This window comes from Etheostoma spectabile, chromosome 8 (genome assembly GCF_008692095.1).
Source record: "Etheostoma spectabile isolate EspeVRDwgs_2016 chromosome 8, UIUC_Espe_1.0, whole genome shotgun sequence".
NCBI lineage: Eukaryota > Metazoa > Chordata > Actinopteri > Perciformes > Percidae > Etheostoma > Etheostoma spectabile.
The window spans coordinates 32,216,247-32,242,589 of record NC_045740.1 but is presented as its reverse complement, the minus strand read 5'-3'; the positions used below and the strand labels follow the sequence as shown (position 1 = coordinate 32,242,589).

The window sequence follows — 26,343 nt, the reverse complement described above, 5'->3', positions numbered from 1 at the left end:
CCTACAAGGACGCTTACCGACAATAAAGACAGATACAGGGAACAGAAAAGTGTAAGTAGTAAAACAAAACAATAAAACAAAAACACAACAAACAAAAACAAACAAAACAGGAACAGTGTATTTACAGATAAGCTGGAACAGATGGGTTTTAGTCTAGTTTTGGAGAGGGAGGAATCGAGGATGAGGCCCAGACTCTTGACCTGAGGGGAAGGAGACCAAGGAGTTGTCGATTGGTAGAGAGAAACTATTGATTTTGGATAGGGTGGATTGGGGCTACGAGAGGAGTTCGGTTTTATCACTGTTTAGTTTAAGGAAGTTTGAGGTGAACCAGTCTTTTATTCAAGTAAGCTTAGTAAGGGACAGGGGGGGAGCGAGGAGGTGGGTTTGCTGGATAAGTAGAGCTGGGTGTCATCTGCGTAACAATGAAAATGATGTTGAATTTAGGGAAGATATGCCAAGGGGAATAGGTAGGTGATGAAAAGAGGGGGCCAAGAACTGAACCTTGAGGGACCCAGTAGTAACAGGGGAAGGTGGGATGTGAAAGATTTGAGTTGAATAAACTGAGTGCGGTCGGAGAGATATGAGCGGAACCAGTCAAGAGGGTGTGAGAGATGCCGAGGGAAGAAAGTCTATTGAGGAGATGGAGTGAGAAATGGTATCAAGGCCGCACTGAGATTGAGGAGATGAGAATAGAGATGAAGAGGATTTTTATAAGGGCAGTTTCAGTACTATGAGGGGCAAAACCAGACTGGAAAGGTTCATAAAGACAGTTAAGGGTAGAAAACATGGAGTTGAACAGACACTATTTTTCAAATTTAGAATAAAGGAAGATTTGAGATAGGACAAAGATTATTGTAGTTGGTTGGATCTGAGCCAGGTTTTTTCAGAATGGGTGAGACAATGCTGTTTTTGAAAAGTGAGGGGACAATACCAAGGAGAGAGAAATGAATAATGGTAGTTATGAAGGAGTGAGGGAAGTGAGACAGGTTTGACCAGAGCTGTGGGAGGGGGTCAAGAGAACAGGTTGAGGACTTGATTACGAATGAGATCAAAATTTCGGAGGGGTGGGCAGTAAAAAGCAACAAATGACTGGCTATTGGGGAGGGCAAAGGTGGAGGGAAGCAAGGGGGTCAAATGTATTGCTGGTGAATGGAGTTGATTTTTTCATTAAAAAGACAACCAGTGAATTACAGTGTCAACTGATACATGTGAGAAGGCAGAAATCAGGGGGATTAAAGGTTTTATGGATTATGAAAAGAGAGACCTGGAGTTTCCTTCGTTGGAGCAGAGGAGGTCGAACAGTATTTGATTTGTTACGGCTATTGAGTTTGATTAAGAAGAAGATGAGATTTATACATTTTCTATGTGAATGGAGAGACCAGTTTTTTTATGAGGCGTTCAAGTTACAAATATAAAGAGTTTTAAGCCTTGAATTAAGCCAAGCAGCTGCGACATGAATAATGAAAACATTTGATTCAGCGTAAAAAACATTGGTGGGTGGTGAATTTGCGTTTCCTAGGATGGCAAAGGAATGTCTTGCCCTGCTTGCGCTCTAAATTGTCTAGTACTCATTTCCTTCGTTGGTTGATTTTTGATTTTAGGCACAACCAAATTGCCTCCATAGTATCTAGTATCGAAAATGGCTTGTCATTCAATACACAAATATATCAATACCTAAAGAAGAATCTTATCAGTATCAGTTAGCCAATAAGCATGCAGCAAGCTTCTACCGAGATCTAATAAGGCTGGTGATTGGCTGTCTACACATCGCAGTGGCATGCAGGAAGAACTAGGTTACACACAGACACACGGGTCTCGTGTTGTGAGAGAGGATTGACTATGTGTGTCACATCAGTCTAAAGGAACTGAGAAATAAAGAAATGATACTGTGATGTTGTCATTTCTTTTTTGGTAATGGTAGATATAATAGGGTTCACCATACTCTGGGAGTGCATTGCTTTCATGTTCAGTCATGATGTATCTGTTTTTCTGTCTCGTCCTCTGAAAACAGATTTAGTGTTGTTTGTTGAAGTGATGCTGGGGATGAACAGATTACATCTGCAAGTGCAGTCCTCACTTTTCCACTGGCCAACCTCCTCAGCTGAGATTCTACACCTAACTTATCTGCCATCAGCCACTTCTGCCTGTCACACAACCATGGGAGCATGTGATGTGGGGCCGTGCCGTTCAGCTATCGCCCTCGGGCACTGTGTGCTGCTCTGAACTCCAACTGAGCTTTAAATGTACAATTTCTAAAGATACCTTTTCCATAAAACACATTTTAATCCACCTATGATCCCCCCCCCCCTCCCCATATTTAGAAGATGTCACTTTAAAAAATATGAAACACAACCCCAAAAGAGGTCATATTACCGTTATCCTTCTTGCGTGTAAATATGTTTCCCAAAGTTGTAGACCCCACCCCCCTATAGTGGACGGTACTGTCTTTACCTTGCAGCACACAGCTCTGTTCTTTGTTACGTGTGATGTTTTGAATAGTTTACGTTTTGAACATACAGTAATTATTCAAAATAACACTAATTAAAGACATTGAAGTTGACGTTTTGACGCTAAAATTTTTATGGTGGAAGGTTAGAGAAGTATTTCTGATAGAGTCCAATCTTGTGTAGGTCCTTTGTCATCCAAGCCATTGAACTACGGCCATTGTTCACGCCTCTTGTGCAGGGAGAATAGAGAGAGACTAGGCTAGCTATCAGTCCCTGCTGCCTGTCAAAAGGACTGGAGGACTGCTGTCCACTATCAGTCTGGAGCCTGATACTTATGGTTGGTTTAGGGCTGTGGGTGGAAAATGACTTACATTACAATGGTACATTTACTTGTGACAGAGCGTATGTAATGTACAAATATATGATATATTGTATACAGTAATTTATACATTGTTTAGAAAACACTACCAATATAAAGTCGTTCAATTAATCCACCTCAACTAGGTGCAAAAATATGTAACAATAATAAAAATCCAACAATGTGATTTCCTTAATGATGTAACCTGCATATAGAGAAGGCTATTTTATGAATGTTTTTTTGATATGTTGGTTCTTTGTTGTACATCCACTTTATATATACTGTATCTAAACATATCTGTGGTCAAGCTCAGTGCCTCGCTGTGTTGCATTAACTGTGAAACTTTCTCTTTGTCCCTCACATTTTCCGGTTGTCCATGCTGTATGGGGGGCGTGCTGGCGCTGGATATTAGTCCATGATGGTGGGGCGTGCTGGCGCTGTATATTAGTCCATGATGGTGGGGCGTGCTGGTGCTGGATATTAGTCCATGATGGTGGGGCGTGCTGATGCTGGATACTAGTCCATGATGGTGGGGCGTGCTGGTGCTGGATATTAGTCCATGATGGTGGGGCGTGCTGGCGCTGGATATTAACAAGTTCTTAAAACCTCAGCCCTCCACAACAGCAATAGGCCTCATATCCTGAGCAATAAAGTCAACAATTCCTTCCGTGATATTATTTTTTGCGTTTGGATGATAGAGGCTTAACACCCAGCGGGCTGGGGGGGTCTGGGGGGTCTGGGGGGGTCTAGGGAACGCTATCGTGGTTGCGGGTGGGTGCGCCAGTAGTTATAAAACGATTATCAGACTATGAAATATGCCAACTCTGATAAATTCATATAGCCTACTCAAAACAGACGGCAACCTAACGCAGACAGGTTAGCTCACCGTTTTAGGTGATACGCCATGTTTGTAGTCCAGCTGCGATATGCAAACTGTTGCTTGCAACTTTGCATTCCACTTTTTCCGTTATCTATTTTGTAAAATGCTGCCACACTGGGGATGTCTTCGACATGGTCGAGGAGGACTGACTGGAAACACTCACATTAATAAATATTCGCAAACACTAAACCAAGGCTTTCTAGTTCTTTCTTCAATCTGTCCCCAGTGGGTCGGGCTAATCAACAAAGTGAAACAGGGATAAACCGAAATAGATTGAAATGAGCTTTCCATTTTAGCCATCAAAATCAAAAGCAGAAATTCACAATTCCCCCAGTATTCCTTTCTCTGCTTTCTACCGCAGGTAGCAGCAGCTAAAGGCTTAGCTTACCTGTAGCCTGCAGCTTGACTTTCCTAGCCACCATGACCATTGCCGGATTCTGAGATAAAACAACACAACTGGAAAATCCTCCTGCTTCCTTGAAGTCACCGGGAGGCAACCTCTTGCCTTCCCTGTGAGTTATTAAAAAAAATAACAACAAAAAAACAGCGAACGGTAAAGCATGTGGGCTCCAACGGGACTTCATAGAGCCTTCAGTGCATTTTGTTAACTATGCTGCACTCATTGCATTTTAATTTTGAGAAACCCAAACTCTTGTTTTTTGGATTTTACATGTAAGTCAAGTGGCTGCTGTAATCCCGGCAATAGGGATAATTAGGTACTCAATCTATTTATTACAGCACAGGCCAAAAGTTTGGACCCCCTCGCATTCAATGCGTTTCTTTATTTTCATGACTATTTACATTGTATATATCACTGGAGGCATCAAAAACTATGAATGAACACGTGGAATTATGTACTTAACAAAAAGGGGAAATAACTGAAAACATTCATATATTCTAGTTTTCTCAGATGACCCCCCCCTTGCTTTTTTGATAGCGCTGCAACCCTTAGTGTCTCTCAATGAGCTTCATGAGGTAGTCACCTGAAATGGTTTCCCTTCACAGTGGGCTTGTCAGGGTTAGTTAGTGGAGTTTCTTGCTTATTAATGGAGTTGGGACCATCAGTTGTGTTGTGCAGAAGTCACACATCAACACAAGTCATACACTGCTACCCAGGCGCCCCAAACCGTTAAAGTTTAAAAGGCTCTTAGTCTTACCTCTCACCACCTTCAGGTCTATTAGGTTGCCTAGTACATTTTAACTGAAGTAAAAGATGATCACAATGCTAATTATCTCCTTCCTCATTCACAGATGCATTGGGTTTGTGAGTTCCCTGATGTCAGCACCTCAGGGGTTGGGAGAGCCTGCAAAATCAAAACCAAAACCCAATACACAGTTGAAGCTTCCAACTAGCACCTACATCTACGACCACCCTCATGTTCCTGCAGAGCACCAAATAGCTCATTCTAAAAACACTATTGTAGAGCTTATTGCCAACATGGAGAGCGTAGCAGTGGACAACCTAATAGACTTTGACCTGCCCTCAGAGGCCACAGCTCTAAGCAAAGATGGAGGCCAACACCAAGGCCATACAGACATTTTCTCTCCAGAGCAGGTGCCGTCCTTGGGAGTCCACCAGCAACCCTTACTGCCAGAGCCACTACACCAAATAAGCCCAGCACTCACACCAAGAAAAGGAGACAATGACAGCGATGCTACGAGTCAGCGGACAGCGACAACGACATGGACCGCCCTCTCATATGGGGAGCTGAGGAGGTCGTCCTCTTCGTCCACTCACAGTGGAGAGACGCCGACGCTGAGGTGGTGGAGAGGAGGCAGTTCATGAAGGCTATGTGGAGAAGTGTTTTCACGGAAAGTAAGGAAGAACGTTTTTTTTTTTTATATTGAGTATATGGACTGTATGGTACTTAAAAGAATCATTATATCAGTGAAAAGCGACATGATTGACAAATGAAAGCCAGTTTGGACAGCGTAATAATTGAAAGATGCTATAGTCACTTTGTTCAATTTGTAACATTCTCTTTTACAGAAGAAATGGCCCATTATTTCAATAAACAAAGCATAGCAAGTGCTAGCAGAATACTAGACACTAGTAGTAGATTAGTAATAAGCATCAGTGATTCATTTTGTAAATAATACGAAACATTTCAGATAATGGAGGAATATCTGTCAAAATATAAATTACAAAAGTATAAATTAAAAAGAAAACATTGGTACTGTTTACACATCAAATGTATACATTTTATTTACTTATTTATTTACTCAAAAAAATCCCTACTTAAAAGAGAAAAAAAAATGTTTGCAAATGTATATGTATATCAGTGAAATAATTGTCAATTCACTGATTAGTCACTTGACAGAAGGTAGCCTGTGTAGCCGGCTGTCGCTGCTCCTGAGGCTAGCACCAGGTCAAGGAACCAGGACAGAGGAGAAGAATGTGTGGGAAGGATTCTCACTGTCCGGGTTTTTACCTAACTGTCCACTGTGAGCCGTCCAATAGAGAGACAAGAACTTCGCAGAATAAAAAGAGCTTAAAGCAAACTTGCTAATCAAGTTAAGATTATTTTTAGTGTTTCTGATCAATCTATCTAATGGTTGGGAAAAAAAACACAATGTATTTGGTCTGCTGCATCGATTTGATACTTAAGAAATACATAAAAAAACCTGTTCATTCTAGACACAGTGGTGTGAAAAGTGTTGCCCCTTCCTCATTCCTGTCCTTTGCATGTTTGTCACACTTAAGTGTTTCGGAAACATCAAACCAATTAAACCAATAGTCAAGGACAACACAAGTAAACACAAAATCAATTTGTAAATGAAGGTGTTTATTATTAAGGTGAAAAAAAATCCAACCTCATGGCCCTGTGTGAAAAAGGTGATTGCCCCCCTTGTTAAAACATACTATACCTGGGGTTGTCCACACCTGAGTCATTTCTCTAGCCACACCCAGGCCTGATTATTGCCACACCTGTTCACAATCAAGGCATCACTTAAATAGGAGCTGCTTGACACAGTAAGGCCACCAGAAGATCTTAAAAGCACACTCATGCCGAGACCCAAAGAAATTCAGGAACAATTGAGAAAGAAAGTAATGAGATCTATCAGTCTGGAAAGGGTTATGAAGCCATTTCCAAAGCTTTGGGAATCCAGCGAACCACAGGTGAGACCATTATCCACAAATGGCGAAAGCATGGAACAGTGGTGAACCTTCCTAGTGGCCGGCCGCGCCAAAATTACCCAAGAGCGCAGCGACGACTCATCCAATAGGTCACAAAGACCCCACAAACACGTCCAAAGAACTGCAGGCCTCACTTGCCTCAGTTAATGTCAGCGTTCAATGCCTCCACCATCAGGAAAAGATGGGCAAAAATGGCCTGCATGGCAGAGTTCCAAGGAGGAAAACACTGCTGAGCCAAAAAACATCAAAGCTGTCTCAATTTCTCCACAACACATCTTGATGATCCCCAAGACTTTGGGAACAACATTCTGTGGACCGATAGACAAAAGTGGAACTCTTTGAGGTGTGTCCAAGTATATCTGGCGTAGAAGGAACACTGCATTCATAAAAGAAATTATCCAACAGTAAAATATGTGGTGGTAGTTGATGGTCTGGGTGTTGTTGCTGCTTCAGACTGGAAGACTTGCCGTGATAAAAGGACAAATAATTCTGCTGTCTACCAAGAGATCCTGAGGAGAAGTCCGACCATCTGTTCGTGTACTCAGCTGAAACAAACTTGGGTTCTGAGCAGGACAATGATCCTAAACACCAGCCTAAGTCCACCACCGAATGGTGAAGAAAAACAAAATGAAGACTTTTGAGTGGCCTAGCCAAAGTCCTGACTGAATCCATTTGAGTTTATGTGTAGGACCTTAAAAAGGCCGTTCTGCTCGAAAACCCTCTACTGTAACTGAATTAGGACAATTCTGCAAAGATGAGTGGGCCAAAATTCCTCCAGGACGCTGTAAAAGCCTCATTGGACGTTTATCGCAAACGCTTGGTTGCAGTTGTTGCTGCTAAGGGGGGCCCAACCAGTTTTAGTTTAGGGGGCAACACTGTTTCACACAGCCATGATTGTGGATTTTTTTCACCTGTTAATAGAAACACCTTCATTACAAATTGCATTTGTGTTTTCTTGTTGTTTCTTGACTTATTGTATATTGGTTTGATGTTCCGAAACACTTAAGTTGTGACAAACATGCAAGGAACAGGAAATAAGGAAGGGGGCAAACACTTTTTCACACCACTGTTAGACTGTGATTCTAGTCGGACCAGGGGTTGGTGCATAGAACAACACATGTGGATCACCCCACAGCCCCCCAGTGGCGGCTGCAGTATGATCATCAATCCGGCCCGTCCTTGAAAAAAAAATCAAAGTACACCTCAAATACATTTTTCCCAAACATGATTTTTTGTCATTTTAGGTAGTTCTTATCTTGCTGAAGTGGTTCAATGTTTTTGTGATACGTTCTGGTTGTTACCAGTTATTTGATGCTATAAAAACAGTGAACTGTGATTGACTGGCGATTCGTCGGGCAGGTGTATGACCAAGACTCACCCGCGGCCGACTCTGGCTCAACATACAAGATGGCAGCACCTGCATGCTGGATGTTGTGGCTTCACTTTTAACACCGAGGAAGTGGGGACATGTTGTCCATGTTTAAATACAGTCTGGCGTTTTGGTTCCTACCCACTGCAGCATTAACGATTGAAAGTACTCTATAGTTCCCCTGTTTTACCATTTTCATAATCATATAATTTGCAGATGGAATAGCTACATTCAGAAGAGCATTCAGATTATACTGAAATGTGCAGGTCATTGAAATGATGATCAGAAATATGCCCGGCGTGGTGAATGTACACACAATAAAGAGCCCGTTGTATGGCTGGAAGGCCAGCAGCAGATTATGGGTCAGGGAAGGTGCCCCCACTACATCAGCTCATCTCAGAGAGTGCTGAGGGAAGGTTTATAGGTGTCTGCCCTGTCCTCGGTCTGTCCTTCTGTCTGTCCCATTCTTGAATTGCTTCAATTTGGACACATGGTCACAAGCGTTATTGGCCACACTCAAGAATTTCTATGCTAAATTATGACACATTTTATACAAATGTCAATAGATGAAACAATGAACTGATGACATTTAAAAATCAAAGGTCAAAGTCAACTTTACTGTTACATCATAATCTTCTGCAAAATTGCATTTTCTAACTGTACTATTGTACATTCAGCTGGTCAGATACTGATTCCATGACACTAATCTTGGATGACCACCATGAAACTGGATTTATAGATCTTCAATTCAATTCAATCAATCATTTATTTATGTATCAAATCACAAACAAGATTATCTCAAGACACTTTACAGATAGAGCAGGTCTAGACCACACCCAGAATCACAAGGACCCACAGTTTAGTTAGTTTCCTCAAGAAGCAACGGTCCACAGTGGAATGAAAAGCTCCTTTAGGCAGAAACCTCGGACAGACCCAGGCCTCTTGGAGGCGGTGTCTGACGACCGGTTGGGATTAGAACTCTTCTGTGCGGCTTTGTGAAAGCCCAATTTGTCAAAAAAATAAACTTAATAACAATATTTATTAAACTTGTTCAAAGTCGTCACTACATATATAGTAAGTATGGACAGAGATGGAAACTGCAGCTACTGCACTGGTTGGCAGAGCATTACAATTGTAATTCCAGTTTGTTGATGGAGTGATTTTTATGTCACACTTTTTCCTTCTTCCTGACTGTGTGTCGCCAGCAATTTCTCCTGCTTAGGCTGTCTATTCACTTATACTCCGATAACACTGCTCCATGTTGTCACCCGAATAACTTGGAACATTCACTCAGTCAGAGATTAGTATGACTCACCAGCAACGTCCCATGGGGACATCAGTCCAACCGATGCAGGAATATTTGCAAAATCAAATGTGAGCAGGGTGAATGTTTTAAAGGGTGCTTCTAAATTCAGGGTACCTTTGTGTTCCAATAATACCTTTTATTGTATAACACCTTTTAAAAACAATAGTTTACAAAGTGGCTTGACAGAGGAAACAAAAGCACATACAATCAATAGATTAAACAACGTCAAATCATACACATACCCATAAATGTAAACATAGTAATGGGAAAAAGGATGTTGTGTAAGTGGGGCCAGAAAAACTCCATTGTTACCTGCCCAGTCTTGCACATTCACTTTTCTTTTCCTTTGCTTTGCCATATCTACTATATAGTAGTTTGGGGGAGGATGCATGGAATGACTCACCCATCCTTTACAATTTATCCCAAGTGGCATGAAAACTGCGTCTGCTAGGTCACCAGTTTGGTTCTTGAGTCCATTACTCTTGTAAAGAAATGTTGTTCTGTGGTTCTTAAAGGAATAGTTGTGACCATTGATGAAGTGTGCTTCTTATGAGAGATAATGAGGAGATTGATGCTACTGTCCTGTCTGTAATATATTCTAATATGAAGCTACCACCAGCAGCCGGTTAGCTTGCGCAAATCAGTAGAATGGGGAAAAATCATCAAATCATCATCTACCTTTCAAAAAATATTGAAAACTACTTTGAAAAGTCTCCTGGATTAACAGCTTGAGTTATCTTGGTGAAATGGAAACAACGTGCCACTGCAGAGTTACACATTTTGACATTGCTAACAATAAGAATATTATTATAACTATTAATTAAATAAAGGAAAGCTACATTTTGCGTCCCAAGTCCAGTCTTATACATAGATCTATCCTATCATTTTTGATCATTTCTATCAATCCTTAGAAACAGATCAATGACACATGTTGGATTCTTTCTGTTTAGCTGTCAGATACTGACATTTTCTGGGTCAGCTCTCAATGGAACACATTTCATTTCTCTGCATAGTAAAATCAGAGAAATGAATACATCATTACTTAATAAAAACCAGCAGTGAACATGTTTACATAGTGCTGTATTGAGTTATTGGACCATGTTTTCACGGAGGACTTTGACCAGGAAGAGAAGGCCGTTTTGGAGAGTCGTGCAGTGGAGAGAATGGCAAAGGCAGGGAGTGGTTTGCCAAATCGTCAGCGCACAGGTGAATACGGGGAAATGATGTAATGGTAACTAATCAGACTTCATACATGGCCTTTTAAGGAAAAACAGTACTGCAATATCCAAATGCATTGGCCAAGGAATTACACGTTGTTGTTGACCCCCCATACATACATTTAGTCACACATTGAGTGAAAACATGCCTACAGAATGCGGGAAATCAAACCCAAATATCTCTATCACGTAAGTGTAGTTGTTGGGTCTTTACACCAAGATATCCTGAACAAGTTTCTAACTCTGTAACTGTCGTACGTTTTCACAGCGCTGCCACTCCAAATGGTTGAGTGAAAGCCACCTTCTACAGACTGGTGCAGTCTTTGCAGTGTACTGTTGAGTGAGTCTATACTGTTACTTTATTGACACCAACATAGTGTAACTGTCTAGTCCCATTTGATTGTGAATGATAAGGCCCGGTGATCATTATAAAGTTTGTAATGTCAGTTTTGCCCATGAAAATACAAAAATCCTCAATACCAACAAACTAATACGTCGAGGGAATAGTTATGGGTCGGTGTGGATTCATACTCATTGATGCTCTGTGGTAGTTTATCTAGCAGCAGGACAGTGTATGTGGGATAGAGTCAAAGTTAACTACAGTGTGTGTGGGTTCCATTGTATAGGAACTTGCCAGTGCACACTGTAGCTTATTTATGTCTTTTTAATAGTTTTTGATCAACAATTGAGTTCTGTGCACCGAGAAATTGAATGCATTAGACTTTGGAAAGACTTATTAGGATAAATCAATTGTGGGTTGTGTCTTTTCATAGGATTTGGCTGACAATAAGAAAACATAATCACCTGCTTGTCCTTTAGTGAAAATGTCCAGTAAATGACATAATTCTAACTTTGAAGACATGACAGATCATCTCTAAAGAAATGGTGTGTTCCCAGATTTTCTCATAGGGATGACTACAGCACCAGCCAAAACCTCATGACTATGTTGTCTTCCATACTACTACAGTGGTAAGGGCTCTTCAACCTCTCTGTTGTCTTTCAGCTCTGTATCTGGCATGTGGTCACGCTGCAGCTGGCGGGCTAGTTAGCTAGCTTGCGATTCCGATGAAATGAATTGAAATGATCAGATGAAATGAGATAAAAACAAAACAAGAAGAGCCTTCTGTGTGTGTCCTCTTAATGTCTGCTTGCTTTCCTCACTTGGTGTTTTCTTCTCATGACGGATTCTATTTACGTCCATTGAAAAACTAGGCCGCTAAACGTCGGCCCATCTTTGACCGAAGGCTTATCGTCTCCCTGATGGGTCGGGGCCCTTAGAGGCTTCTCTTTCAAGTTCTCAGAGTTGCTGCTGCCTTTGATTGGACACATTTAAAGGCAATGTTGTAATGTAACCAAATATTACGTACTGTACTAAGTAGAATTTTAACGTATCTGTACTTTACTTTGTTATTTATTCTGAAAACGTTTCCTTTTACTCTAACTAAATAAAATGTATATTTTACTCCACTACATTTCACCAAGCATCTGCGCTACTCGTTACTTGTGTTGGAGTGAAAGACTCTTTCTCACAAAAATCAAATCTGTTTCTGTTTTTGCTTAAGGGATGCCAGACTTGATGTTTAAGAAAGTGTGAAAACCCTGAATATCATGCTTCCTAAAGGAAGCCACAAAACAGTGAAGTGCACTAATTCATAATGACTTTTGATACTTAGGTACAGTAAAATATCGATACTTTAAGACTGTTCTCAAGTAATATTCTAAAGGGATACTTTCACTCTACCAAAGTCATTTTTGGTGAGATACTTGTACTTGTACTAACAGTTATGCTTTCAAGTACTTATACAAGACTGTTTAAAGGGCAACCAGAGCTCGTAATTGCAAAAGAAAAAGCGTTAGACACAAAGAGGCAAAAGAAAAATAAAATATCTGTCATCATTGGTGATTCAGAGTGTGGTTTCTTCTGCAGCAACACCACAAACACAGGTGGCTTTGTCGGTTGCATGACGGTAGTGTTTGTGCAAAACAGGAAGCTTGAGTGATAATGTCGTGCCGTGGCACAGTATATGCTTCAACTTCCGTCTGCAGTCAGGTCTGCTGTAACCTGTTTTTATAACACATAAAGTAAACATACTATTGGCAATTTGCACAGTGGTGAACAAAAGGTCTGCTTGCAAACCCCAAACTACAAATAAAACCAAACGAAGATAATGTGTGCTGTTTACATTATTTGTCTTGCACGGGCGAGACGTCTCATTGATTCCTCCAAAGCTGATGGACTAATGTTTTCATTTCTATTTCCCAGAGGCACTTTTATGTGCACCTGAGATACCTTCCATTAGAGGCTAAAACAGCGCGTACGTTCGTTAAAGGTGATGTCTGTCTGAGACATGGGACTTTAATTGTCAAATCAAGTCACGGTTATGTCAAGTCAATTGAGTCTTTAGTTAGCAAGTCTCTAAGGTAACACCCACAGATGCAGTTCCTCAAGGATTCCCTGGCCACATTATGTTTAACATTAAAACATGATTTAAAATTAAATCTACAACAATTATATCTTTGTATTCTATGCAAACACAGTATGTATAAAGGCTTCACGCCACCCCACAATTATTGTAGGCACGGTTTATATGCACACCTAATTTTATACAATACATGTTATATGGGGTCCCTGCCTCTCTCTCTCAGGTAAGGGGTCCTGTAAAAATAGTTCAGACTCCTGCTGTACACGTTTGTCAGCTGACCGGTGTGACGCCTTGGACCAAGGACACCACAGGGACATTGAAAGACAGGTTGATGTTTAAACACATTTGCTTGTGGGGCTTAAAAACATGTAAAAAAGCTTCAGTGATGCCATGACTTTGACCTCTCTGCTCCATGTCTTGCTCAGGGAAGTCCAGCCATCTCCTCAGAGCTGCTGGTCGTGGCGGTCCTCCAGCCTGGTCTGGACTGTACATCACAAGGCAACTCCTGGCTTTCTGTGAGGAAGGATCCGCTGAGCGCCTCCTCAAAACCACATCTAAAACGGACGTCATCGGTCTTCTTGAGGCCTAGAGAGCAAGCTAAGGGGCTCATGGCTCCCAAGGACTGACGTGAGCAGATACAGCTCCTCGAATTGTTGATTTACCCGTTGTATATACATAGTTGTTTTATAACCCATTCTCATTTCTAGGGATGGGAAGCCCGGTTGAGACAAAGCCCAAATCACCAGGTATGATGTACCAAACATACAGCAAACACAGCTTTTTTGTCTCCTGCTAAACTTCTCTGTTATGTTTCAAATGGAGTTAGATATGATTGAGGTGAACAAGTGCTGTCATGTGTTCCCTCCACCCAGGTTCTGAGCGGCTCCAGAGCAAAATGAAAGGAGAGAAGGTGTACCTGTACAACCACCTGAAGCAGCAGCCCTTGGTAAATGAAGGAACTCTGGCCATGTAGAACAATACAGGAGCTCTGAGCTTCACCGTGTACTGTCCTAAATCACAAGCTCATTATGTGTGTGCTCATATTTATTATTAATTATTATTTATTTAGCTAGAAAAACGGAGTGATGACAGAGCTGGATGCCTCACTATGTTCCCACGAGTTGCTGCTGTAACTTTGCATTTTGTTGTGGTGGACACGCTAAACAACCCACTGTAAAACACGCTGTTACCGTTAAAGTCCTGCATTGAAAATGTTACTTGTAAAAGTATGTATATCGTCAGGAAAATGTACTTTAAAGTAAAGTACTCAATGCAGAAGAATCGTCTCATTTTAGAAAGTGGAAACGATCCAAACACGTTCTGTCAAGTGTTTAATCGTCCAAACATCTGAGCTCGGCCTTGTAGCCCTTATAGTTCTAGAATTAGGTAGGTTCATTTCTAATAAAACATCCGATTTAAAAACTACCACGCTTAGTGTGCAGAATATTAATCGTAAGTAACTAAGCTGCAGATGAATGTAGTGGTAACTAAAACTAGTAACTAAACTGTCATGAATGGAGTGAGTAACTAAAGTAACTAGTAACTAAAGGGGTCAGACTGTATTTCTCTTCCATCAGATTTGTCCGCGGACCCCACTGAGCCATGTTGGGAGCCAGTGAAGTGGACTGTGCTCTGATGAATGTTCTAGAAAGGCCTGGCCTCATTAAGCATGCATCAGAGCTTTGGAGGATGAAGCATGTTGCAGCTCATTGGGCCATCTGCCTTCATGTTTTGCCTGGGACTGAGACTGGATTGTGGCTCTATAATGTGTATCCTTCTCTCTGCAGGCACACTCTCAGATTTTGGAACGCAGCGTTTTTTGATGCGTCCACTGTGTAGAGGACGAAAAGGATCACCAACCACGAGGTCAGACTGGATGGAATAAGAGAAAAATAAAGATCAAATATATATTAATACAAATTTTGTGGGGTAAAACAGTATCTTTTAAAACATAAGTGGGTTGTTGTTCCATTGTCACTGTATCTGTCAGATCAAATGATATGGAGAGATCCTGTAGTGATGCCAGTGATGTTCAGTATGCTAGCGGTAAACCATACTGCTGATAATCTCCTGAGGCCCCACACCTCCTCTTCTCTTCTCTTCTCTTCTTTCCTGTGTACTAGTCTTTGTTCTCCCTCTTTCTGCATGTTGACTTAACCCTTTTCTCCTGTGCCTGCGCCGAGCAGGGGAACGCAATAGAAGAAAAGACGAGAGTCTGTCCCCCTATTTGTCCACTGCCCTGAAGAAGGAAAAAAACTGAGTTGAACTAAGAGAGAAAGTACATTTGAATCCAGGCAGGAGGTGCAGAAGGGCAGAGGCCTTTGTATCACAAATCGTGTCAGTGTTGGCCCAGAAGGTTGTTCAGCGCGGGGGCAAGTGTCTTTTTTTCCAAGGGCCCCGTTGGACCAGTTTTAGACCGATGGCGGCATTAATGGAGAGCATAGGTACAATCATGAAGGCCCATTGTAGCGGTTGTTTTGAAGTAAGGGTTAAATCTGAAGGGGAGGGAGGCTAGCTAAAACGAGTTCCGTTGCCCTGTCTGGTGAGAAGAGATGGGGGGGCATTGCTTACGTGGCGCACTGGTTGTTCCTGCTAACTGGTGATGGTTTGTGGTGTGTGTGAGGGAAAGTTTACTTGCAGATAAGAAGGAAAATTAATTTAAACAATTATTGGGCATCGAGGATACACACGATGTGTTTGTTGAGAAATGGCAAATTGAAACGTAACTGTTTTCTAAGAACATGTAAAACTGTAAAAGTTAAAGCAGTACCAAGGTATTGCGAGTCGGAATACAATAAATGCTATAAAAAATAAATGAAATTCAAACACAATATCAAAATAAAAGTAAAATTCAATCATTGAATTTCATTTAAAGGGGCTGTACTCAATATTCACAAGATTAATATAGCAGCAAACAGTGGAGAAATAGTGTAGAGCCAGAGATTGGTGTTGGGTCTTTGTTTTGTCCTGGTCATGGCCGACAAAAAACGAGGTATTTATTATTATTTATTATGTACTGGAGAAGGGTCAGTGAGAGCGCTGTGGAGGCAGTCCCAGCCCACTGTGGTTTCTAGATAGATAGATAGATAGATAGATAGATAGTATAGATAGGAATATAGATAGAACACAAATGCCAGGTGCTAGTGTAAATTTGAAAAGTACATTAAAATATGACACTGAAAAAGGAGTTTGACAGCAGTTATATATAGTAATAATAATATTACATTGCATAACAGTTATTGCACCTTTTTATAAATACTGTGTTGCAGTATCACAGTCCAGTATGAGTACAGCCACTCAAAGAAAGAATAGGAACACGAAGTGTTAATTAGCTAATTAATTGTGTTTGTATTAATACTTTGGCTTGAGTTTATTAATGCTCAGCATTAACATTTCTTTTTACATTTGAAATAAAACATGGATAAGTCTATGATTAATGCGGTGCACACTTCAAGACCCATAGTTGCCAAGGTGGATAGATCAGCTATGAGCTCGATGGGTGTGAGACTGAATGGATGTGGAACAGAAGAAGCATCTGTACAGGAAAGGATTAGTGCCACATGTGAAAAATGTATTTGTATTTTCTGTCAGAATGACATGTTTGCTGAAGATGTGGAGTCGCCCGGGTCCGAGTGGCAGTTTGTCCGCTGCGCTGCAGTGGGAGCGGTGATAGGATAGTCTCAATGGTAAAATGACACGAGACTAGTGGGAGACTGGTTGTGTAATGAAGAACAGATCTAATCTGCTTAATCACAGCAGGCGGAGGATGTCCCCATCACTGAATTAGAAATGGGAAGTGGTTTGCTTGTAATTATGATCGATTACTGTTGGTCCTGTATTGGATATAGTTTTTTTTCAAAAGTTGTACTCATCTCTGTTTAGTTGTAGGGATGGGTATTGTTCACAAAATACCAATACTGGGACTTGTTACCGTTCCTTACATCATTTTTTTTAAACAAAATAAATTACAACATACACATTACAGCACAAATCTTTTTATGTATTTTCCAGCTCCTGCTACGTGAGCCGTCTCTGTGTAACGTCGAGTTTTGTCTGCACTGTTTCTATAGTGTAATGTCAGACAGCCAATCACAGACATTATAGATCTTGATGGAAGCATACTGCATGCCGATTGGCTCACTGATGCGATGAATTGTGCTTTAGGGTTTGAAGTTGCGTATGGAAGTGACTAGGCATTTTTTTGATCTCATTACATGCGTCAATTTGGTAGGTGCCAAAAAGGAATTCAGTAGGCCTACCAGCTCTATGTCTACGAGGTATTCACTGGTTTCTTTACAATATGTCTGTGCTTTTTACATCCTTCTTCATTTGGCTTCTTCTTGGCATGTCGTTGGTGGTTGTCTAATGCCCATTCCATGCATGGCGGCACTGCTATACTCTGCTCGACTTTCTATTAAATAGGATGTGATTCCCTAGGTATTCTGATGCTGCTATCTAAAATGTTGTGCTATCTTTGACAAGTAAAGCATCACACCCACTGCTAATATCTGAATGTGTTAAGAACCTTGTTATAATGTCTTTCTAGAGCAGGAGACGCAGACAGTCTGAAGTGTTCTCTGCCTGCATGTTCACACCTTTAATCTCCTCTCCCTCCATCTGCATGGTTCCTTGCTGACTCTTTTTCCACGGTGGATGGACTGCAGGGTATTCTGCACATGCCATTTGGACATGTGGGTTATGTATGCGCCAATACCTACCAACATACTATAGCTCAGGGATGTCCAACTCAGTGTCCCCAAGGGCCACACTGAGAGATGAGAATCACATCAGGGCCATGACATGTAGAGTTTATTTTCTCAGAAATATCTTTTCACTAGGGTAAAAGGGAAGCAACAACAAGGTTATTTGTTGGTGAATTAAAGTATTATTATCTAAGAGTTTAAAAAGGGAAACAGAATGGCAGGTGCGCTAAAAAGAAAAGAGGGCCTGAGAATGTTGGTTAAAACAAAAAGGAAGACTCTGTTCAAAATATGAGTTTAAAGCCTGAAATATACTTTAGCGTAAAATCTAGGTCTTACGTACCCACTGCTGTACGTACGCGGCCGCTCCCTGGTAGTCTTACCTACAACAGATTTAACAAGGCTTTAAACAGACATTTAAAGTAACTACATGTAACTTCTAATATTTTCTGATGATCATAAACGACCTGTAACAGCAAACGGACTAACGGGACAAGAATGCTATTTTGATATTGTTTTGTATTAAGTGCCTCGCATCGGGTCCCATTTCCCCTTTCATGAATATGTGTTTGTGACTTAGGCCTGGCATAGCATGTCGTAATGTTCAGGATGAAGACAACTTCTCAGTCACGTCTGACCTGTCCCTCAGGAATTAGTGACAGAATAAAAATAAAGTAGTAAATCTGTAAAGTAACATCCTCTCGTTACCCAGTTTATTTGACAAGCCTCATGGTCTTAGTAGTGTTGGTGAATCCATGCATGGAAAAAACTGTTTTCCACTGGTGGATGATATGATGATTATTGTTTTGTTTTATCTTTGCTGGTGGCTGTGTTCATGTGATTCTTATGTTTTATGTGTAATGGAATGTCAGTTTTGCATCCTATTACAAATGAGCAGTTACAGGGATGGCGATGTCATGGTTTATTTTTTATTTGAATAATATAGAGCGAGTTTGTATCTTAAAAGCTCACAGACTTCTGAAAAGTTGAAGGTTCCAATACCACCAGTTTTAAGTTAATGTGAAACCAGATCTCTCTGTGGTATCACTGTGAAGAGTCAGCATGGCATTGACAGCTGGTATTTTTTGACACCCACCCTGGTCTGTTCTGTAGAGACACTGAGGTTACACACTGCAGAGACTTTGGAAGTTAAAGACTGTCCGACTGTGTCTGTGCTGCAGGGAGAAAGTGGGTGTCATATGACCCAGGAGGAGGAGGGACGACAGCTCCAAAATCGTAGAACATCGCCTTCGGCAGCTCGGGTGAGGAAGCTGCCACGTTGTTTCTGTGTACTAAAACAATGGAAAAAAGCACATGAGCTGAACTCTCTACTCTCTACGTCTGTCGTGCTGCTGCTCCGCACGTGCGTCCCGTCCAGATGCTAAGGGAGGTGTTTGCGTTGGAATCTGACGCTGAGAGACGCCTCCAAAGTGTCAGTATTCACACCGTTGGCTGAGGAGTTTCCACCTGGTGCGCAGCGAGGCTTTTGTGGTTAAACAAGTTACTGGCCCAACTCAGAGGTGGATAGTGTACGAATGTCTAAGTAACTATTACTCAGATGAATGTTACTTAAGTACAAGTAAAATACAAAATCTCTCAAGTAAAACGTAGCTCATGTAAACTACTCAGTTACCTAGTTACTATTAGTTTATAAAGGAACACCTTACCATTACTAATTAAAGTGCAAAAAAAATAAAACATGTAGACAAAAGGTATAAAAACATTAGGGGGAAAGTATAATGTGTCATCTTTCCATGAGTTCAACTTCCCGCACGAATTTCCCAGGGTTTGGCTTTCAGCCTGTCGCTCCACTGGTTTCCGACCTTCTCCCGCCCCCCCCGTGGTTTTGAGCGCTGCTCGTCCTTCCTGTTATTCACTGTAGTAGTCTCTGGCACGTGAGTTGTTTCTTGCATTTTTTTTTACATTTATTTTTTACTCAGTAACAGATTAAAATGTAGTGAAGTACAAATACTTCAAACGAAAAGACATAGTGTGTTAGTTCCTGTCTCCCCATGGGAACTTCAAGTAACGACAAACAAAACGGTCGATGATACAAAGCCTTCCGTGATCACACACACAAAGAGGTCATTATCTCACTCGAGTTTCTGCGTGGGAAAGTCGCCGGACGCCACGATCCTGGGAACGTGTCGACTGAGACATACAAGAGAGAGTTGTGTGGAGCTGAGATGTTTTAATTCGTTTGTGCAACTCATTTGGTCAAGGCCTTGATGGAATAAACATATATTAATATCAATGTACGCTCTAACAGCTTTGGGTAAAAGTAAAATTACAGACTTTTAGAAACTACTCAATTGCCGTAACGGGCAGTAATATTTGTTACATTCCACCCCTGGTCCCAATTATATAAATAATATATGTCCTAATTTAACAACATTTTGGGAAGCAAGTAGTTTTAAAATCAGCTTCTAAAAACTAAATAGCTGTCTTTAGAGGGGAGTGTTAGAAAGGCGCTGTTAAATAAAATGTATTATTATTATTATTATTATTATTGTATTTTCTTAAAGGTTGATGGAGATATTGAATGGGGAAAAATGAAAAAAAAAGTGGAGCAGTTAAAAAAGGTCACTGACAGCTCTATGACAGCACGGAAAGGTCAAAGTAAGAAAAAAAGGCACTTAAGCAATCTGTTCAACACTATTAAAATTACAACCTCGACCTAGCATGTCAAATACTGTTTCCCCACCCCCCCATGTCCTTCTATTGTGGCTTTTCAACTCAGTTAGTCCTGCATGTGGGAAGGCTGTGCCTACGGCCAGACAGGAGCAACTGAAATGCCTGTGACAGAGGGTGATTACAATCTGCTAAGACTGACTTTGCCTTCTTAAAAACTCTTGCTTTAAATGCATTAGACAGATTGTTCAGAGTAGTACTAGCAAACTCCCTACACACTTTCACAGACAAAGGTAAAAGTAAGAAGTGATTCAATTAACAAGAAAACACTCTCCTGGGTGAAAGGATGCTATAAGAGCAAGGAGGAACTTCTCCTCCAGATAACACCAAAAAACAATCTATAGCCTATCTGTCTGTATCTGTCTATCTGTAACTGGAGCCCGGTAATATTTTGTCAGCTTAGGCCTTTCCTTAACTGGCGAATTGGAACTGGCTATTAAAGATCGCGAGGCCAGATAAGTAGTGAGTTCAAAGTGTAGTATGGGGATTTGTGATTAATCTTGACATCATGACTGTAATAGCTTTAGGCAACATGCTTTTTTACTGTTTTAATGGGTGCGTAGTGTTGACTATATATATATAGTTATAATGTGCTAATTATGTACGGTTTTATATGGGACTATGTGTTGTCTGCCATCTGCTTGTGTACCTGTTATTCTACTCAGTATGGAGCAACCTTCCACCTGACTCATTTCATAGCCCAATGCACTGCTTATCAGGCGATATCCTCAAATGCAACAGCTCTGTTCTAAAATATGATAAGTAGAAATTAAATGGCTAAATATGTGATATTAGTCATTAGCCTTTCAATAAAAAAATGACTGAAATATAAATATTAGGATTTAAATGTATCTCGATACAATAAACAAAACGCTTTGTTTCTTTATTCAGTTGGTATACGCATTTGTCAATATAATATAATAATATATATATATATATGTGTGTATACGACTTGGACAGGGACACAGCTCGGCTCACGTTTCCTGGAACGTCTCGAGCGAACAGGAAGACCCCACGGACGGCCCTCGGTCTGTCAGAGAAGTCATAAGCTACGACGCATTAAAACATTAAAACAACCATAGGAGGCAAAATATCACAGGAACAACTCTCCCTGCGCTGTGACCCCACTACCATTCAAACAAGTGCAAAATGGCGTTAACGCGGCGTAGAACAGTACGTGTCCAATGTGCGATGTGACATTTCACGAGACGCCAACATAACAGAAGCAACAGCTGTAGCTACGTACGTGAAATGTCCCGTGCTGGCAGGAGACAAGCAGGAGACAAGCAGGAGACAGGAGGACTGCTGCTGCTGTTTGTGTCCCAGACTCGACTGTGGTCTTAGGGAAGAGGAGCGCAGGCGCAAAGAGAGGCGGACACGACGAGGGGGGAACCTCGTGACGTCGACAAGCAGCACAGCCAATGAGCAGTGGAGCTGCGTTGGATCTACATCAATATTACCGGATGTTTCCAAAACAATAAAAGCATGGTGGTTCAGTTTGGAGCTCGAGTAACAACCTAGTTTTACCTATAGTCTATGGTAATAACAAATTCTAATTTAATATGTACTCCCTCCACTTCCTTTCATTTTAAAAGGCTGGAATAATTAATTCCAAAACAAAACGGAGGGTAACCTGGGACTAGATTTGTTGATTTCTTTCATGACAGACACAGAATAATGTTCAGAATAATGGTATTCTGTATAGCACATGATGATGTAGGTAAGCAAATATATTTCTCAATGAATTTCAACAGTTTGCACATCCTTTGAATATTTTTACATAGTGCCTGAACTTTATATTAATCTACCCAGTGGAGGTGGGCTAGGTGGCTAGAGGCTCTGAGCCACAAAAACGCATCTGCTCAAGATCTTGGGGTGTTGGAGAGCCAGACTGCATCCTGGGGGGTGTTCAGGGGGTTGTCAGAAGATCTAGATCTGAGCTGACAAGACAGGATCGGGTGTGGGAGCAAGAAACTCCTGAAGAAGGCTCTCTGTCAGGGAGACGTCCCTGTTCACTGCCCCGTCACCCGGAGATGTCCTGGCCTAAAGGGGGGTGGTCCCCAGCTGATGACCTTGTAGCTAACCAAAGCAGACGCCGGTGGAGGTGTAGCAGGCCTAGTGCCATGCAGAAAGAACAACTACTTTAATATGGAAAACCACTTGAATTTCCAAAATTATGGAAAATGTTGCTCTCACTCATTAACCTACATCATTTTGTGCTCTGAAAAATCATTTAAAACTGCATCTTCAGACCATGCCAGCCGAGTGTTTTGACAAAAGACACATTTTGTTTCTTTTCAATGAAAGGCTTCCTTTAATAACAGCTTTTTTACACCGATCAGAGATCAGTTTCCAGGTTCAGCTGCTGCCGCCGCCAGCTGTTCCAGCTTCAGAGGGAGGGTGACAGTAAAGAAATGGACCCTGTCCTCCTTCAGTTTCTGTCTCACTGTTTGCGTCAGGCCCAGTTCCATGTACTCCTGCTTCTGCTTGTCATACTGAGGCCAAGTGACAAGCTCTGGAGCGTTGGGAGAGCTGAAAACCAAATGATAAAACATGCCAGCTTCAGACATTAGGGCGGCCTATGCAGCAAAGAATATCATCAACAAACATGTCTACTACTCATTCTGTATGGTAGTTTGTTTATGCATGCTTGTACCTTTGAAAAACCACATACAAATAATGTAAAGCTTCTATTTCATCTATTTCTTTTGATTCAGCCTACTGTATTTTTTCTTGAATTGTATCAATTCATCTTCAAAATATTATTCTGCTTTATAAACTATTTAGAAATATATGCACATTCTGCTGAATATTGTCATCTTGATCTGCTGTATCACAGTACATTTTCAAAGTCTGACCTGCAACATGTTCTGTACCAGTAAGTATCACCTTTAAATCAAGTTGCCTCTCTGTTCAGTGTGCCACTTTTATTTATTTAATTAGTATTTTTTAATCTAATTAGACTTTAAGAATTGACTTCTTTGCTGAACAAGCTGTAAAGACAAGTTGTAAAGTCAACACTGCCACATCAAATCAGATGAAACATCCAGCAGACACAGAGCAACACTAGCGTTCAGTTGGAGTGCTAAGAGAGACTGAAGGGGCGGCTGTGGCTCAGTGGTAGAACGGTCGTCTGCCAATCGGAAGGTTGGGGGTTCAATCCTTCTGCAGTCCCGTGTCGAAGTGTCCTTGGGCAAGACACTGAACCCCAGGTTGTCCTCGGTGCTGTGAATGTGTGTGATTGTTTACCTGATGGCCTTGGCCACCGTGTGTGAATGTTTTTATGATGTTAAAGTGCTTTTCTAGTTGTTAAGACTAGAAAAGTGCTATATAAATACAGCACTTTTACATTTAAATAAAACATTAAAGTTGTGACTATGAAACCAAAAAAATAAGCTTGAGAATGGCAAAAAGTTCCGCAGAGCTGAGTGGAACAGCAGAGTCAATAAAATTCTCTGATAATTCTCTGTGGGATGGCCCCTATAGGCAACTCCTTTTTTCTGTTGATATCCAAATATTGATCAATGCTGCTTTAAAGATACTGTTATTCTCAGTGCTTACTCACCCGGTGCGGGCAAAACTGCTCCAGTACGCCATCATGTTGCTGCAAACTCTTTCATCCTCCTTGGTAATGTTGCCTGAAGATGGAACAGGAGGAGTTTAATCACAATAGCAATATGGTCCCATTCATTCCTTCATTTAATGCACCAAGTTCCAGAAGTTGGGAAGTTGGGGTGAAGCGGTCATGGGTTAAGGGTGAAGGGATCATGGGTTAGGGGTGAAGGGATCATGGGTTAGGGGTGAAGGGATCGTGGGTTAGGGGTGAAAGGATAGGGTTAGGTTTAGGGTTAGGGGATCATGGGTTAGGGGTGAAGCGGTCATGGGTTAGGGGTGAAGTGGTCATGGTTAGGGGTGAAGGGATCATGGGTTAGGGGTGAAGTGGTCATGGGTTAGGGGTGAAGCGGTCATGGGTTAGGGGTGAAGTGGTCATGGGTTAGGGGTGAAGCGGTCATGCCTGATATTCAAATGAGCCCTTACAAAGTTTGTAATGAGAAAAGACAGGAGAGCCATCTAATCTACACCCACCTATAGGGTTATTAGGAACACCATACTAAGACTGTGTTTGTTGATTCAACAAGGTGCTGAAAGCATTCTTTAGAAATGTTGGCCCATGTTGAGAGGATAGCATCTTGCAGATGATGGAGATTTGTGGGATGCACATCCAGGGCACGAAGCTCCCGTTCCACCACATCCCAAAGATGCTCTATTGGGGTGAGATCTGGTGACTGTGGGGGCCATTTTAGTCCACTGAAATCATTGTCATGTTCAAGAAACCAATTTGAAATGATTGGAGCTTTGTGACATGGTGCATTATCCTGTCCAATTATCAACTGTCCAATTTTGGTGAGCTCTTCCAAATTGTAGCCTATTTTTCCTATTTGTAGTGGAGATGAGTGGTACCCGGGGGGGGTCTTCTGCTGTTGTAGCCCATCCGCCTCAAGGTTGTGCGTGTTGTGGCTTCACAAAAGCTTTGCTGCACCTCGGTTGTAACGAGTGGTTATTTCAGTCAAAGTTGCTCTTCTATCAGCTTGAATCAGTCGCCCATTCTCCTCTGACTCCTTGCATCAACAAGGCATTCCCCCCCCCCCCCCCCCCCCAGGACTGCCGTAACTGGATGTTTTTCCCTTTTCACACCATTCTTTGTAAACCCTAGAAATGGTTGTGGGTGTAAATCCCAGTAACTGAGCAGATTGTGAAATACTCAGACCGGCCCGTCTGGCTCCAACTACCACGCCACGCTCCAAATGTCTTAAATCCCCTTTCTTTCCCATTCTGACATTCAGTTTGGAGTCCAGGAGATGGTCTGGACCAGGACCACACCCCTAAATGCATTGAAGCAACTGCCATGTGATTGGTTGATTAGATAATTGCATTAATAAGAAATTGAACAGGTGTTCCTAATTATCCTTTAGGTGAGTGTATATCTCTATATATATTTATTATGTAGAGATGCAAAGATTAATTGATTAGCTGTTAACCATTCAATTAATTGCCAACTATTTTAAGAATCCATTAATCGGTTTGATTAATTCTTTATGAAAAATTAAATCTGCATCTTAAATTTGGATATGTTGTAGTTTCTCTGGGACAATTAACTGAATATATCTTTGTGTTGAGACAAAGTAAGACATTTGAGAACATCTTTTTGGGCTTTGGAAAACACTGGTCAACTTTTTTTTCTCATTTACTAGCATTTTGTAGACCAAAAAACTAAAACAGCTTGAATCAACAATGAAACTTTTCTTTAGTTGCAGCTCAAATATAATGGGTAGACATTACATACAACATACCTATGATTCGTATATGTCCATTCCAGAAACATGCACCAAACATGAAGCCGACATCATCTGCATGATCTGCCTTCACAAAGCTGGGTCTGCTGTGTTTGTGTATCTCAGCAATGTATACAAACTCATACACGTAAACTGGAACACCCGCATCTAAATACACCAAGGTGATAAAAGACAAGAGGTGTATGCTTAGGGTGACATAAAGGTCAAAGATCATGAGTAATTAGCAAATCATTGCAGGGCATGATCGGCACTGTGGCTCAGGTGGTAGAGCAGACGTCTGCCAATAAATGAAACAGACCTTCATTAATATAAAAAAGTTCCCTCTAAAGCTTTTTTGCCTTGAACCTGCATTCTATCTCATTCTCAGCATGGGTTGACTCTACTGTTTGCAAAAAGAAGTCTGTTTATGGGGAAAATCACCCTTTTTCTCACTTGAATTATAACCTCAATGAACATTTG

At 41.3% G+C, this 26,343-nt stretch overlaps 3 protein-coding genes across 5 annotated transcripts in view; 1 reads left to right on the top strand and 2 right to left on the bottom strand.

The window, feature by feature from the left end:
• The window catches only part of LOC116693433 (uncharacterized protein KIAA0513-like), a 453,101-nt gene that overhangs the window by 3,072 nt on the left and 423,686 nt on the right, over positions 1 to 26,343 (top strand). The gene's annotated exons all lie outside the window — the stretch shown is intronic.
• Positions 1 to 26,343, bottom strand: part of LOC116693434 (uncharacterized protein KIAA0513-like) — a 453,088-nt gene that overhangs the window by 31,242 nt on the left and 395,503 nt on the right. The window contains exon 1 of one of the 2 annotated variants that reach the window (XM_032522423.1): positions 21,777 to 21,937. The exons of the other annotated variant lie outside the window; for it this stretch is intronic. The gene's annotated coding sequence lies outside the window, so the exon portion shown is untranslated. Of the gene's footprint in view, positions 1 to 21,776; positions 21,938 to 26,343 lie in introns of those variants that run through there. 2 annotated transcript variants of the gene reach the window in all.
• LOC116693409 (carboxylesterase 5A-like) overlaps positions 10,945 to 26,343 on the bottom strand; it is a 25,872-nt gene continuing 10,473 nt past the window's right edge. Inside the window, exons 11-16 of one of the 2 annotated variants that reach the window (XM_032522360.1) lie at positions 25,882 to 26,031; positions 24,096 to 24,168; positions 22,864 to 23,062; positions 18,183 to 18,188; positions 17,058 to 17,062; positions 10,945 to 10,959 (exon numbers count right to left, since the gene is read on the bottom strand). In XM_032522360.1, coding sequence (XP_032378251.1) covers positions 22,876 to 23,062; positions 24,096 to 24,168; positions 25,882 to 26,031 — 410 coding nt within the window. In that variant the 3' untranslated portion in view covers positions 10,945 to 10,959; positions 17,058 to 17,062; positions 18,183 to 18,188; positions 22,864 to 22,875. Of the gene's footprint in view, positions 10,960 to 17,057; positions 17,063 to 18,182; positions 18,189 to 22,863; positions 23,063 to 24,095; positions 24,169 to 25,881; positions 26,032 to 26,343 lie in introns of those variants that run through there. The other variant, XM_032522361.1, reaches the window with a different exon arrangement.